The sequence below is a fragment of the Hemiscyllium ocellatum genome, chromosome 39 (assembly GCF_020745735.1).
Source record: "Hemiscyllium ocellatum isolate sHemOce1 chromosome 39, sHemOce1.pat.X.cur, whole genome shotgun sequence".
NCBI classification, from domain to species: Eukaryota; Metazoa; Chordata; class Chondrichthyes; order Orectolobiformes; family Hemiscylliidae; genus Hemiscyllium; species Hemiscyllium ocellatum.
The window spans coordinates 4,833,803-4,849,250 of record NC_083439.1 but is presented as its reverse complement, the minus strand read 5'-3'; the positions used below and the strand labels follow the sequence as shown (position 1 = coordinate 4,849,250).

At 42.0% G+C, this 15,448-nt stretch overlaps 1 protein-coding gene across 5 annotated transcripts in view; it reads right to left on the bottom strand.

The window, feature by feature from the left end:
- Nucleotides 1–1,021: 1,021 nt before the first annotated feature.
- LOC132834248 (uveal autoantigen with coiled-coil domains and ankyrin repeats protein-like) overlaps nucleotides 1,022–15,448 on the bottom strand; it is a 153,551-nt gene continuing 139,124 nt past the window's right edge. For all 5 annotated transcript variants that reach the window (XM_060852925.1, XM_060852929.1, XM_060852926.1 and 2 more), the window contains 4 exons: nucleotides 10,808–13,522; nucleotides 8,813–8,962; nucleotides 2,600–2,665; nucleotides 1,022–1,150 (listed from right to left, as the gene is read on the bottom strand). In XM_060852925.1, the coding sequence (XP_060708908.1) occupies nucleotides 1,079–1,150; nucleotides 2,600–2,665; nucleotides 8,813–8,962; nucleotides 10,808–13,522 (3,003 nt within the window). In that variant the 3' untranslated portion in view covers nucleotides 1,022–1,078. The remainder of the gene's footprint in view (nucleotides 1,151–2,599; nucleotides 2,666–8,812; nucleotides 8,963–10,807; nucleotides 13,523–15,448) is intronic.

The following is a 15,448-nucleotide window of genomic DNA, read 5'->3' as shown; positions in this document are numbered from 1 at the left end:
AATTTTAAAAAAAGGCAGAAAATGCAAGAGGAGTATAGCCTGGCAAGTTGATGAGCAAGCTATTAACTTTCAAGTGTCCTACAGCGATGGAGAGTTTGAATCAGCTCAAGAAAAAACCCGCTTTCAAAAAGACCGACATCATGTTGCTCCCTAACATCCTCCAGCATGTTATCAGATTGGGGAAAGTTACAGGAGTGGGGAAAATAGTGATGAACTTTTTGAAAAGCAAACTAAATTATCCAGAAAACCGATTCATGAAACAAAACTGTGGCAACTGTGTCCCTCCATCCTTCAACACAGATTTGATGAGTTAGTCTGCGCTGGCAGGTCAAAAGACCTTGGAATAAGTCACTCTACTACTGATAGCTCATAAAGCACAAAAAGCACATACTTGCTGTGCTATTACCATTGCAGTTTTGGACTGGATATTTTTTTAAAAAGTGTAGACATTCTTAAATTAGTTACAAGTGTGGAAACTTCCTTATGAATTCCCAACTCATTGGACCCGAAGGTTGAAGCAAAGTGGGGTTACAGCATTTGTCTTTTGTTCAAAAAAATGTTTTAAAAACATTGTTTGTTCAATTTGCAGCAATTTTTCACACAAGTTCTGTAAATACCAGATAATACAATCCTAGTTCAATTGCAGATGCTACTCCTTCAGTTGGAAGTCACATGAAAATCTTTGTAGTTGCACATTTCCCAGGTAGAGAAGTTTGAAAAAAGGCCTACATGGTTGGTGATGAATGTTTATAGTCCAACATGGGTGACATCAGATGAAAAAACTTTTTGTCAGTCTGCAGAATTTATTTTGTGATGTTCCAATAAGCTAACTTGTTTCTTACATTTCTGCATTTAAATGAAAACCTGGAATTACCTATAGGTAAGTCAACAGGAATTGGAAATAGATTAACTTCTTTTATGTATATAAAAAGTGAGGGGGTGGAGATATTGGAGATAGGGGATTGAGTATCACAGTTGAAGAACTTAGGCCACTGGGATAAATGCTACAGCAAAACTGGAGTAATCTGGTTAGAGTTTTAATACAGCAATAGTAAATAATTGGCCTCCAGGAACTCTGCTAGCAGACAAACTCTTGCCGCATCCGAATAATTTGCAACAAGGCAGCTTGTACATCTTCATCCATGTGACCCTGGAAACAAAAGTGAAGAAAACATTACTTTTGTCCCCCCTTTCTTAAGGTCAGAAATGGAAGAAAACAGGTAAGAGGATGAGGTCATTCATACAATTGTGCAACAAAAAAGGCCCATTCAGTCCACCATCTGCCATGCCAGCTCTCTCTGAAAGAGGCAACCAATTTGCTCCACTCTCCTGCTCTTTCTCCATAACCTGGCAAGTTCTCATTTCTCTTCAAGCATTTTTCCAATTCCCATTTGAAAATTACGAATGAATCTGCTTCCACCACCCTCACAGATAGTGTTTATTTTAGAGTAAACCATTGTGAGCTGGAATGCACCATCTCCCCTCGGCTTCTTTGCCGGATTGTTTGAATTCTGTCACATCTGGTTAATCACCTCTTCATCATGTTTACTCTATCAAAATCCCTCATAACTTTGGACATCTTTATTAAATCTCTCCTTAATCTCTGATATTCCAGGACACAGAATACCTGCTTCTTCAGGTTTTTATAACCAAAGACCTTCCATCCTTGCTATCACAGCAACTGCACTCTGCAAAGCCTTAACATGCTTCTTAAGGCCTAGAACTGAACACAGTATTCCAGCTGAGACTGGAGGCAGTAATTTATGAAGATTTGGTGTAACTTTTCAGCATTATGTGGCCCACATTGAGACACATGATAAAGCAGAGCCAGAAGATGGAGTCTTTTGTGATGGTCATCAGTTTGCAAAGAGATGTTCGAATGCCATATCACATATCTCAATTGACACTCCCAGCTGACATCAGAATCTTGCCCAAGAACACAACTGCTCACATGGACAAACCCAAACCCCTCAGATTAAAGAAAACCACATGGGGCCAACAGCATGAGCAACTGGTAAACTGTTTACATCAGTTAAACACTGGTGGGATTTGGGTTCTGGCTATGCTCATTGAATGAGTTAACAGTTTTCAACTGCATTCATCAACTTTGCTGAGAAAATGTAACCAAATAATTTCAAAACATGGATGGGTCTATGAGTGGGAAGGAGCACAGCAGGTCAGGTAGTATCCGAGGAGCAGGAAAATCGATATTTCAATTTTCAAAAAGCCAACTGAAACGTCAATTTTCCTTTTCCTCAGATGCTACCTGACCTGCTGTGTTTTTCCAGCACCACTATAATCTAGACTCACTTTTGCCTACATGAGTAGGAATAGTTTACAGGGATATGGCCAGGTGCTGGCAGATGGGGCTAGATTGGGTTGGGATATCTGGTCGGCATGGATAGATTGGACCGAAGGGTCTGTTTCCGTACTGAACATCTCTATGACTCTATGACAACAGATTGCAACTCTTTTTACAAACACTGGGACAGCTCCAGAAACAAGGTTAAGCAACACAACTTATCCAGTTCTCCCCGTCTGTATTAGCAGTGATTACTTGGACACAATTTCTCTTGTTTTGGCGGTTATTCCACTTTACCTGGGCAGCGTTGAGCAGGTGTGTTCGATAGATTGCAATGACCTCTCGGTGTTGCCTGTCAGCATCCTACAGAACAAGGGGGAAAGAGAACACCGAAATGTCACAAAATGCTGACTGTATGATCCAGCCATCAGTGCAGGGCACAAAAATGATCAAATCACCTCATCTCTCAAAGGAAGGGAACCAATATCATTCACAAAAGGTTTGAAAACAAAATCATAGGATGCATTGGTTAGTGTCAGCTGTGTCTCAGTGAGTGTCATGATGATTGTGGGTTCAAGTCCAACTCAAGGAAGCAGGCATCAGAATAAAAGCTGACAAGCTCAGTCCTCTACTGAGCAATCGAGGGTAAGCTGGAGTCAAAGGAGTGTGGAGCAATCTGAAAATGACCCTCCCATTTCCCCAACCACCATCTGCCCCGCCAGATAGAGACAGGAGGACGTGCATCAGACTTTTCACTCAACAGAAAGCTCTACAGTCGTGAGGGAGCAAGTCATCCTTGATCATGAGGGATCAGCTCAGGTCACACCCGTTCCAATTAGGCAGGTCCTGTCGGCCTTCTTGGTGGGCAGACCTGAAACACTGCACAGTATTATTTCAAAAGAACAGAAAGGGAGGTAGCTGTCACGTCTTGGTCAATATTTACTTACTTGAAGGAGGAATGCGAATTACAGATGAGTTAGCCTGACTCAGGTAGCAGAGAAAATGCTGCAGTCTATTGTGCGCTGAGTATTTGGAAATCAGTGGCATGACCAGACAGAGTCAGCATGGATTTACAAAAGGGAAATCACACTTGGCAAATCTACTGCAATTCTTCACGGATGTAACTCTCAGAATTAACTGGGGAAGCCAGTAAGTATGTTTCACTTAGACTTTCAGAAGGATTTCAATAAAGTCCCACATAAAAGATTAGCACGCAAAATTAAAGTCCATCAGATTGGGGTAGTGTGTTGAAATGAAAAAAAATTGGTTGACAAGACTGGAATCTGGAGGAATAAATGTTTTTTTTCCCCAATTGGCAGGCAGTGAATAATGGGGTACCTCATGGATCAATGCTAGGACCCTGGCTATTTGTAACATATATTAATAATTTAGACGAGAGAACTAAAAGTAAGACATCCAAACTGTCCCGGGGGGAATGTGGTGGTGGGAGGGTGAGCTGTGAGGAGGCTGCTCCAGTGTGATGTGGACAGGCTCGGTGAAAGGGTAGATGCAGTACAGCGTGGATAACTGAGAGGTTATCCACGTTAGCAGCAAAACTGGAAAGCAGATTGTTAACAGAAAGGCTATAAATTTAAAGAGAAGAATGTTCACCAAGACCCAAGTGTCTTCATGCACCATTTATCGAAAGTTAGCACACAGGTGCAGAGGTGGTGAAGGCAAATGGTATTTTGGTTTTCAGAATGAGGACACAGAATCCCTACAGTGCAGAGAGAGACCATTTGGCCGATCGAATCTGCACCAACCCTCCAAGGAAGTATACCACCCCGATCCAACCCCCATCCTATCTCTCCTAATGTACACAACCAACAGAGACATGAGTAGAATGTGCAAACTCCATACAGACCGTCACCCAAGGCTGGAATAAAATCTGGGGTCCTTGGCGCTGTAAGGCAGCAGTGATAACCACCGAACTGCTATATGGGGTGAAGATGTCTGGCTGCAATTCTCCAGCATCTTGGTGAGACCACACCTGGAATATTACAGAGGTTTGGTCTCTATCCGAAGAAGGAAGTACTTGCTATAGAGGGAGTGCAACACAAGGTGACCAGACTGATCCTGGGATGGCAGGACCGAAGGAGGAGGTCAGATTGGATCAGTTCAAGTAATATTCACCGGAGCTCAGAGAATGAAGAGGGAAATCTCAAAAACCTATAAAATTCTAACAAGACAAGGGGTAGATGCTGGCAGCTTGTTCCGGAGGACTGGAAGTTCAAAGCTGGGGTCACAGTCTAAGGGCACGGGATAAACCTTTCAGGATTGAGATGAGGAGAAATTTCTTCACCCTATCACAGACACGAGTTGATGCCAAAGCATTATAGGATTTCAAGAAGTTGTAGTGGTTCTGTTCGCCGAGATGGAAGTTTTGGTTGCAAACGTTTCGTCCCCTGGCTAGGAGACATCATCAGTGCTGTGGAGCCTCCTGCGAAGCGCTTCTTTGATGTTTCTTCCGGTATTTATAGTGGTCTGTCCTTGCCGCTTCCGGGTGTCAGTTTCAGCTGTCCGCTGTAGTGATTGGTATATTGGGTCCAGGTCGATGTGTCTGTTGATGGAGTTTGTGGATGAATGCCATGCCTCTAGGAATTCCCTGGCTGTTCTCTGTCTGGCTTGCCCTATGATAGTAGTGTTTTCCCAGTCGAATTCATGTTGCTTGTTGTCTGAGTGTGTGGCTACTAGGGATAGCTGGTCGTGTCATTTCGTGGCTAGTTGGTGTTCATGTATGCGGATTGTTAGCTGTCTTCCTGTTTGTCCTATATAGTGTTTTGTGCAGTCCTTGCATGGTATTTTACCATGGTAAAATCACTACAGCGGACAGCTGAAACTGACACCTGGAAGCGGCAAGGACAGACCACTATAAATGCCGGAAGAAACATCAAAGAAGCACTTCGCAGGAGGCTCCAGAGCACTGATGATGTCTCCTAGCCAGGGGACGAAACGTTTGCAACCAAAACTTCCAGCTCGGCGAACAGAACCACTACAACGAGCACCCGAGCTACAAATCTTCGCACAAACTTTGATCAAGAAGTTGGATATAGCGCTTGGGGATAAAGAGATCAAAGGATATGGTGGAAAAAAGCAGGAACAGGTTGTTATGTTGCATTATCAAACATGATCATATTGAATGGCAGGGCAAGATCAAAGAACTGAATAGTATGCTCCTGCTTTCTATGGTTCTAGGTTATCCCTCAACCAACATCACAAAAACAGACCCTTTGGGCACCATTAGATTGTTGTTTGTGGGTTTTCAGTATGCACACCTTTTGCAGACATCACAAGGTACTGACACTGCAAGTGACATCCCAGACATTCTGGAAATTAATAAATGAAGAAAAACCTGTAATGCAGAGCCCTCATAAGTATACAGCACAAGGGACTGGAGACCATCCAACAGAGGTATACAGCACAGGGAAAGGTACTGGAGACCCCCAGAGGAATACGGCACAGGGAAAGGTACTGGAGACTCCCAGAGGAATACGGCACAGGGAAAGGTACTGGAGACTCCCAGAGGTATACGGCACAGGGAAAGGTACTGGACACCCCCAGAGAGCAACAAAACTGTAGACAGCTGAGCTACTACAAGGAGACAGAAAAGACTGGAATAAACAAAGGAAGGAGAAAGCCAGTCAAGACAGCCTCACTATTTATTCAGATCGAGACCGATTTGTACCACCACTCCACTTAGCTCCATCTCAAGTCCCTCAATAATCTTACTCAAGCAAAAGCTTTCTCTCGACAGCTCCAACAGCCACACCATTTGGTTACCACTAACTTTTATATGAAAATCTACTTCATGATTGCACTCTTTTGGTTTGTCTCTAATGAGACTGCAGAAAGTGAGTGAGCGAGAGAAAAAAAACTGACAGCGAAAGATTTATAAATGCAAACATATGGAGTGAAGAATAGGCCAATCATCCCTCAGGCATATTCACCATTCAGTAAGTTCATGGCACTGTGACTGAACATCAAATCCACATTCCCGTCTATTCCTGATAACCTTTCACCCCACCTTGCTTTCCAAGAATCTATCCATAATATAAAAAGAAAAGAAATGGGATGCAGGAAATGTGAAACAATTCCTGTGGTGCACTAGACGTTACACCTTAACAATCTGAAATTTTTGTTAATTCTGCTTCCTGTTCATCAGCCAATATGTACTCCATAACAATATGCTAACACTTCCATCAGGAGCTTTAATTTGTGACAATGAGGACTGATGTGGAAACAGGTCAAGCTGCCATAACCCCAAAGGATCATAGGAGTGCTCGCTCAGAGACGATAACTGGCGGTGGTGGAGGAGTTGGTCATCACCTCCATCCCCACCCTCATCCACCTATCGTACTCTTTGCTACCTTCTCCACAGCCCCACCCCCCTCCCATTTATCTCTCCACCCCAGAGGTTCCCTGCCTCCATTCCTGATGAAGGACTTTTGCCTGAAACGTCGATTTTCCTGCTCCTCGGATGCTGCCTGACCTGCTGTGCTTTTCCAGCACCACTCTGATCTAGACTCTGGTTTCCAGCATCTGCAGTCCTCACGTTTGCCCAGTTGATCTGTAAGCTAACCCGTTCGACCTGCCTTTGGCCACTATCCCTTAGTACCTTTGCTTACCAAACATTTATCAATCTCAGATTTAAAATTAACAACTGATCCAGCATCCAGCAGTGGTTAGCCCTGCTGCCTCACAACACCAAGGACCTGGGTTCGATTCCAGCCTTGGGTGACTGCCTGCGTGGAGTTTGCGCATTCTCCCCGTGTCTGCTTAGGTTTCCTTCGGGTGCTCCGGTTTCCTTCCTCAGTCCAAAGATGTGCAGGTTAAGTGGATTGGCATTGGGAAATTGCCCATAATGTTCAGGGATGTGTAGGTAGGTGCATTTGTCAGAAGTAAATGTAGAATTATAGGGTAGGGAAAGGGTCTGGGAGGGTTACTCTTCAAAGGGTCAGTTTGGACTTGCTGGGCCTAATGGCCTGTTCCCACACTATAGTGGTTCTATGCTTACCTGCCATTCATGGAAGAGAGTGCCAAACCTCTCCTACCCCTTGTGTCGAAGTGCTTCCTAACATCTCTCCTGAGCAGTCTGGCCCTCATTCTCAAACTATGTCTCCTAGTTCTAGAATTCCCCAAACAGTGGAAACAGCTTCTCTTTAGCTACCCTGTCTTTTCCTGTTAATATCTTGAAGATTTCAATCAGATCACACTTTAAACATCCAAATTCTTATGAAAATGCCTAATTTGTCTAATCTCTCCTCATAAGTTAACACCTGAAGTCCAGGTATTTTAATATTTGAAGCAGTGTTTGGTCCTTTAACACTGCCTCAGGCAGTTGAGAAAGTGTAATGGGACACTCACACACATACAAATTGTAGTTGCTGGGCATCTCTTACGATGCAGCTCATGGATGGAGACAGCATCCACACATTAACTCAATAGCATCCCCGGTGGACATGCTACTAAATCTCCATCATTTAACCAGCAGCAGGAGAGCACGGGATCTCAATGCCATTTAATTATTCCTGCAATGATTAACAAATGGAATTTGGCTCTGACCTCGAGTGCATGAAAAACTCTGTGATCCTGAGGGAGGTTAAAACACTTAACATCTTAGCCGCAACACATCCTGAACAGATATGACAGAAGCATTACTGAAATTTGATATTCCTCTGCTGCACATGAATAGCAGAAAGAGATTAATTGCTCCTTCTCTCTCGGCTTTGAAGATGTGCAAGTGCTGGTTAATGCATTAAATATTTGAAATGTAACACCTTAGGAGGCCGGCTGATTAAAGTTTAATGGTTTTAGGTCCAACCTTATTTAAATAAACAAATCTATTGGAGGCAGATTGCAGCTCCAAAGTAAAACTGCAGTCAGCATACCAAGCAAGCAATTTAAATCAACCTTTTAGACTATTTTACTCATGGTTAAAAAATGACACGTACAACTATTGCATGGAAAGAAAAAGCATTAGATGTGAGAGATACCAGTCCTAGCAATCCTGGGATTGTGAACGGAGTAGTTACTGCATCCAAAATAGAATCTGTCAGCACCTAATAGAATCACAGAATCCCCACAGTGTGGAAACAGGCCATTTGGCCCACACCAATCCTGTGAAGAGTAAACTACCCAGACCCATTCCCCTATCCTATTTCTCCACATTTACCCCTGACTAATGCACCTAACCTACTCATTCCTGAACACTATGGGCAAATTAGCATGGCCAATTCACCCTAACCTCACATCTTTGGATTGTTGGAGGAAACCGGAGCATCCAGAGGAAACCCACGCAGACATGGAGAGAATGTGCAAACTCCACACAGACAGACAGTCGCCCGAGACTGGAATCAAACCCAGGTCCCTGGCACTGTGAGGCAGCAGTGCTAACCACTGAGCCACCGTGCCATCCCATCGTACCACACATTAATTGAGGAATCTTGCTGGATAGTCTGAATATTTTGAAAAGATACAAACACTCGTGTAAACAACTCCTGGTCAACGTACAGCCAGCTGTTGCTGCAGATCTTTGATTTGAACCTGGAGGGCCTCCATCTGTTGGCTTGGTCTCTTTGGGTTCGTGGCAGAGTATGAAAGCTGAGACAGGCCATTTAGCGCCTGTTTTAGTCTCTCCACATCATTTAACAGCTCAGTGATCTATGACAGAAAAGAAAAATCATCAATCTCCTCAATCCACATATCAAGTGTTCACATCATAAGGCAGAACGGTAAAGAAGGGTGCAGTGTGATTGGAAACCAAATATATTTTAGAACGATCCACTGGGGCTAGAGAAAAGTCTCATGTCTACATAGCTCCTTTCACAGTCTCAGCACATTCTGAAGTGTATCACAGCCAATAGAGTACCTTTTGAAGTGTAGTCACCGTTAAAATGTAGGAAACGCAACCAATTTGTGCATAGCAAGTCCCCACAAGAACGGATGTGACATGGACATATAAATCTTTTTTTCTGCTATTGGTTGAGGGATAAATACTGGTGAGGACATTCAGGATATACTCCTGCTCTTCTTTGGATAGTGCTTCCCTCCCTCCCCAGCCCAAAGCAACACGAAGGGCCTCAGTTTAACAGCACCTTTAAAAGAAACCAGCTCTGACAGTACAGCTCTCCCGCAGTACTATCACTGCAAGTTATCAATTTATGCTGAATTGAAATCTCTAAAATCGGATTTGAGAAACAACAAATAAATTGCAAGCATGGCCTGGTGTAGGAATCTTTCTCTGAAAGTACTAAAATTGCAAACATCTGCAAACTAAGGCTGTGGATAGAGTCCCTGGAGGGACTGATGTGAATTGCCTTTGGAAACACATCCTCAAAATAATTACTGACCATTGCATTTACACATGTCCTTAGTCTGCACTCACTGGAGTTCTCTGACATCTTTGAAAGAGCAGATATCGTTCCTTTTGGAAGAATGTGAATATTAGGCAATCAACATCTTCCTTGGTTTAGCAACATGACCACCCATATCAGAACAGACCAGCTCAGAAATATTATACACTTACTGCACATGTGAAAGCAAGAGCCATTCATCAGGACCTTGAACTACTTCCCCTCACAGAACAGTCAACATTCTACTGTATGCAAAATATTTACTTGCCTATAGTAAATCCAAACAGATAACATGGACCCCAATGTGGTTAGCACTGCTATCCTACAGCACCAGGGATTCAGGTTCGATTCCAGCACAGGACCACTGTTATATGGACCTTGCACATTCTCCCCATGTCTGCGTGGGTTTTCTCGCACAGTCCAAATATGTGCAGGTTAGGGTGGACTGACCATGGGAAATTGCCAAAATATCCAGGGATGTGCAGGTTAGTGATGGGAATACAGAGTTACAGGAATAGGGTGTGGGTGGGATACTCTTCAGAGGGTTAGTGCAGACTCTATCAGCTGAATGGCTTCTATATGCAACGTAGGAATCCTATGATTCAATAACCTCCAATATATCAGTACCGATACTTTGGTAATATTCTACCAAAAAACAGGCAAAATTTGCCAGTTCAAAGATACATAGAATTGACAAGACAGAAAGTGGTTACTTGGCCCAAATTGTTCTATACTGGGGGAGCAAATTACTATGGATGCTAGCATCTATACTGAAAATATAAAATGCTGGAAATTACAGAGTGTCAGACAGCATCCATGGAGAGAGTAAGTTAACGTTGAGTCTAGATGACTCTGATCAACTTTCACAAACTTCCTCCTATTTACTTTATCCCAACATAAGCTTCCATTCCTTTCTCCCTGGTGATTATCTAACTTCCCTTTCAATGCATCAGTACTATTTACCCCGACTACCCCTTAATGAGACCCACATTCTGCCACTCCCTGGCTATTGAATTCCTTCTTTAATTGCTTCTTAGATCGAATTCGTGACTATTGGTTATCCATGGGCTACAGTTTGACGCCCCTTATGGGAATATCTTACCCCTCACCCCGCCCACAATGCCCGAATAGTCATGCATTCCTTTCACTCTACCTTGTTATCCTTGGCCTCAATTTGCTTTGCAGATTCCTGAATACTTTTCTGCAGATCACAAATCGTTGCCATGGAATCATCATATTTATTTTTAAGTTCTTTAATTTCTTGTTCAAAGCTGAAGGAGCGCGATTGAAAAGTCTCCTTTTCATCTTTTGCCGATAGTTCTTTCTCTTTGGCACGTAATATTTCAGTGCACATTTGATCCTCCTTCTCTTTCAACTCTGCCAAGTCTTTGTTTAATGATATTACTTGAGCCTCTAATGTACTCTTCACCGTTTCATGCTTTGATAGGTCATTTGCCTCCTTTGTTTTCAGTTCTGTAATTGTCCTGCTCAAGGCTTCAGCATCTGCCTGCAGTTTTGAAATCTCTGTAACTTTTCCTCTCAATTCCTCTTCTCGCTCATTCAGCTGGTTCTTCAGTCTGGCAATATCAGTGTCCATCTTCTCTTTCCATTCTGTATGCTCTAGAAGTGGTAGAGAACTCTTCTTCTGATCGTCTAACTGGAGCAACAGGGTTTCTACCTTTTGCTGCTCCTGTGCACAAGAAGTCTTCATCTTCTCCTTTTCTTTCTGCAGCTCCAAAACTCTGTTGTTCAGCGATGTTTTCATTGCCTCAAATTCTTCAACAGGGATGTACTTTAACTGTATACTCTCTTTTAATGCCTGGATGTCTGACTGCAGTTTGGCATTTTCCTTCTGTGATCTTTCACTTTGCAATTCAACATCTGCGCACTTCCTCATCACTTTTTCCACATGCTCATCCTTTTCACCCATGCCATTAACAAACTTGCTTTCCATTTCTTCGTATATATCTTTGGAAACATAATGTTTCTCCAAGTTTTCTTCCAAATGTCCAACTGTTTTCTTCAGCTCTTCAGTCTCTTTCTTGTACTTTTTAGCTTCCTCTTGAAATGCAGAGCATTGCTGGGTCTTTTCGGTCAACTGATTCATCACTTCTTTCAAAGAGATATTAAATTCATTCTGTTTCTGTTCATAATTTTCCACAGGAACATACTGTGAACTGAGGGATTCCTGTAGTATATGAAGCTCATTTGCAAGGTTCTGTTTTTCTTTGCGAAGCTCAGCTGTTTCTTCCTGAGCTTCCTTGTATTTTGACAAAGCCTCATCAACTTTCTTCTGCTGTTCCTCCGTTCTGCTGTTCAGGGTAGTCTTCAATTCTTCATGCTGCTGAAGGGGTATGTACTCTTCTTGCATTCGATCTTGAAGGATAACTAGCTGTTCTTTCAACTGATTTTTCTCTTGCTCACTCCTTGCCATCTCACTCTGCACTTCACTGCATTGCTTAGTTGCTAATGACAATTCATGTGCAGCTTTTTCTGAGGCAGCATTCAGAACCTTTTTCAATTCCTCATGTTTTTCCAAGGGGACATATTGACTTTTCAAAGAATCTTTCAAAGCAGCAATTTCTTTGAGTACATTTTCTGTCTGCCTCTGTGCCAGGCTATACTTCTGGTTGAGTTCTTCCAACTCAGTCTTTGATTTGCTAACAATGGAATTTAGAGTTGTTATTTCCTTCTTGTGCTTTTCTGGAGACACATACTGAGTCTGCACATGATTCAGGTTATCCCTTATTGTATTCTTCTCAACTTTTAACTTTTCTGATTCTTTCAAAGCCTCCTTGTACCTTTGTGACACCTTAGAAACTTGCTTGTTCAGGTCTTGTACAGTTTGATTCATTGAAGACTTTAACGAGTCATGGGTTTTCAAAGGTACATACTCCACTTGAATTTTGTGTTTCAAGCCTTCTAGTTCAGATTTGATGCGAGCATTTTCCTGCTGAATAGCTTCATTTTCTTTTTGTAGCTTTTGTTGCTTTTGGGTTATATCAGAAACTTTCTCCCCCTGACTGTCAAAGGAACTCTTTAACGACTGATACTGTTCCATCTTCACACATGCAGCTGCTCGAGCCCTCTCTCTCTCCAGTTCTTTCTGCAGTTGGACAACTTCCTTTTGAGCACTATTATATTTATCATTTGCTTCTACCACCTGCTTCTCCTTCTCTTCCAAACCACTGATGAACGAATTCCTCATATTCTCAAACTCTTCAGCTGGTACAAACTGCGATATCTTTTTCTCCATGCTCTTCAGTTCATTCTCCATTCCAATTATCTTTCTCTCTGCTTCTTGATTCTTTTGCTCCGACATGGTTAAAGCCTGCTTCATCTCTCTCACCTCCTCCTTGTATCTATCCACTTGCTTAACCTCACCCGATTCCTGTATTGATAAAACGCCAAGTTTGATTTGGTTTTGGAGCCTCTCCACCTCCGACAATGCTTCCTCGTGTTTGGATTTCACATCCTTCAACTGAGTTTTGAGTTCATCCACTGCTCGATTGTTTCCTGCAGGGCCTTGTTTTGAAAGGTGATCTTTGAGCGCGTTGACATGAGCTTGCAGGAGCTTCACTTTTCCCTCCGATTCAAACATTCGCTTTTGTACTTCACTTAAGGCATCTTCCAGTTGCCTGATCTGCTCTTCCGATTCCTGTTTCACACGCTTGCACTCGTCGTTCAAGACTTCGCAATGTTTATTCCTGTTCAATAACTCCAGTTGAAGGTTGTTTACCTCCTTCCTTGCCAACTCAAACCTTTTTCTCGTCATTTCCAAGTCCTTTCTCAAACTCTCATTTACCTCAGGCGTGCTTTGAAACGGTGCTATCACCTCACTTGATCCAACAGCCAACTTGGAAGGATGCTGAAAGAAATATAGATTAAACAACAATTAGCAAAAACAAGAAATTAAACTAAACTTTAAGAGATTACTTTGTTCATTTTCATGTGCAATTAGAGGTGCTGCCATGGGCCCAAGATCTCAATTTTTTTTAAGGTGAAACAAAGATTTTCCTTTGTAATGAACTTCCAGTCAGCAAAGTAGTAATTTCTGAAAATGGGGATCTGGCTACACTAATAATTGCAAGTCTGAACTGCAGGACTTTTAAAAGCAAAACACTTTGCAATCTATTCAGGCATTGACTTCCAATCAACACCCAGCTCCCAAACCTAATTTCTATCCCTCAGATTTCACTCTCATGGGTACCTCTCCTTGCCTTCTGCACCATCAGCAACAATCTTTTAGTCATTGTTTAATTTGGTGAATGGGAGCCAGTGTTATAATGCAAAAGGGTCACTCAGCCCTTTACAGCTGCACTAGTTATCATAGTTATAGAGTCTCACAGCACCGAAACCGACCCTTTGGTCCAACTCATCCAAGTTTCCCAAATTAAACTAGTCCCATTTGCTTATGTTTAGCTCATATCCCTCTAACCTTGCCTATTCATGTCTTTTAAATGTAACTGTACCCACATCTATCAATGAGCATTATGAATTTGATTCAATTTTCCTGCTTTTTTTCCCCTTATTCTTCCATTTCTTTTCTATTCAAATCATCCAATGCTCTTGCCAATGTTTCACATGAACCTGCCTCCAACACCTCCAGGCAGTGCACATCCAAAGCCCTTTTAAACTTACATCACATATTCTGTGTTTACAAGTCACTTAAAATCTGTGCCCTCTCATTCTTGATTCTTTCACAAGTAGGAACAGATTTTCCTGAACTACACCTCACATGATTTTGAAAACATTATCATCATGTCTACTTCTAGCAAACTTAATCTCCAAGGAGTACTGTTCTAGTCTCTCCAATCTGTCCTCATAAATGAAAGTCCTCTTCCCTGGAATCATTTTCGTAAGGTACCATCTACTGAAATGGTAATGAACCAGTCCTTTATTATTGCATGCCTATTTCATATTGTCTGCTTTCTCGTAAGCAGGTTCATTATCTTACAGTCATTTCTTCAGACTTTAAGAACCACCTTTGGAACAAAAGCTTTAATATTTTCAAAATGTTCCTCATAGCCAATCCTCTTGGCTGTTGTAAAACACTTCAAAACACATAATCGAGAACACAGACTTAGTGGTGGAAACATGCAACTTATCCAATGAGCCTCCACTATTGCCCTCACACGTTGCTTTTGGTGGAAAGGTAAATGTGCCTTAAGAATGAAAAACAACATAACAAATGATCACATCCATCAGGAAACTGTTCACACAAACCAACAAACAACTTCATATTTTTATTTCGACCAAATAATGTCAAGAACACAAAGGTATTATCCACCAACCTGTCACTTTGGGAGAAATCCCAATTATGATTAAGTAGGAAATAGCAACTTCAACAATTTTTAAATGACAAAAAAACTAATAAATACTTCATTAATAAAGGAAGGAAGGCTGCTGAAGTGAACTTGTTCAAGAAGCATTTATAAAGGAAAGAGTATTGATACCAAGGAGATAGATGGAAAGGATGAGTTTGTTGCACCTACCATCCTCAAACAAAATGCATTTGTGTTCTTGCAAGGCACATGTTGGAAAGAAGCATCTTAGTTGCAGATTGTTCTGGCCTCACACGAAACACAAATATAAAGACAGACATAATACCAGCACTTCACCAGAGGCTCACTGATAATGTTACAAGTATGGTGACAAAATGTCTGAAAATGAACCTTCCAGCTCAGCGAGCAAATTTACATCCAGAACCTCAACCTGAGCTACAATTTTTCTCAAAACATGCTAACATTACACAACAGCAGATTAAGCTTTATTAGGATATTATTCAGCATTA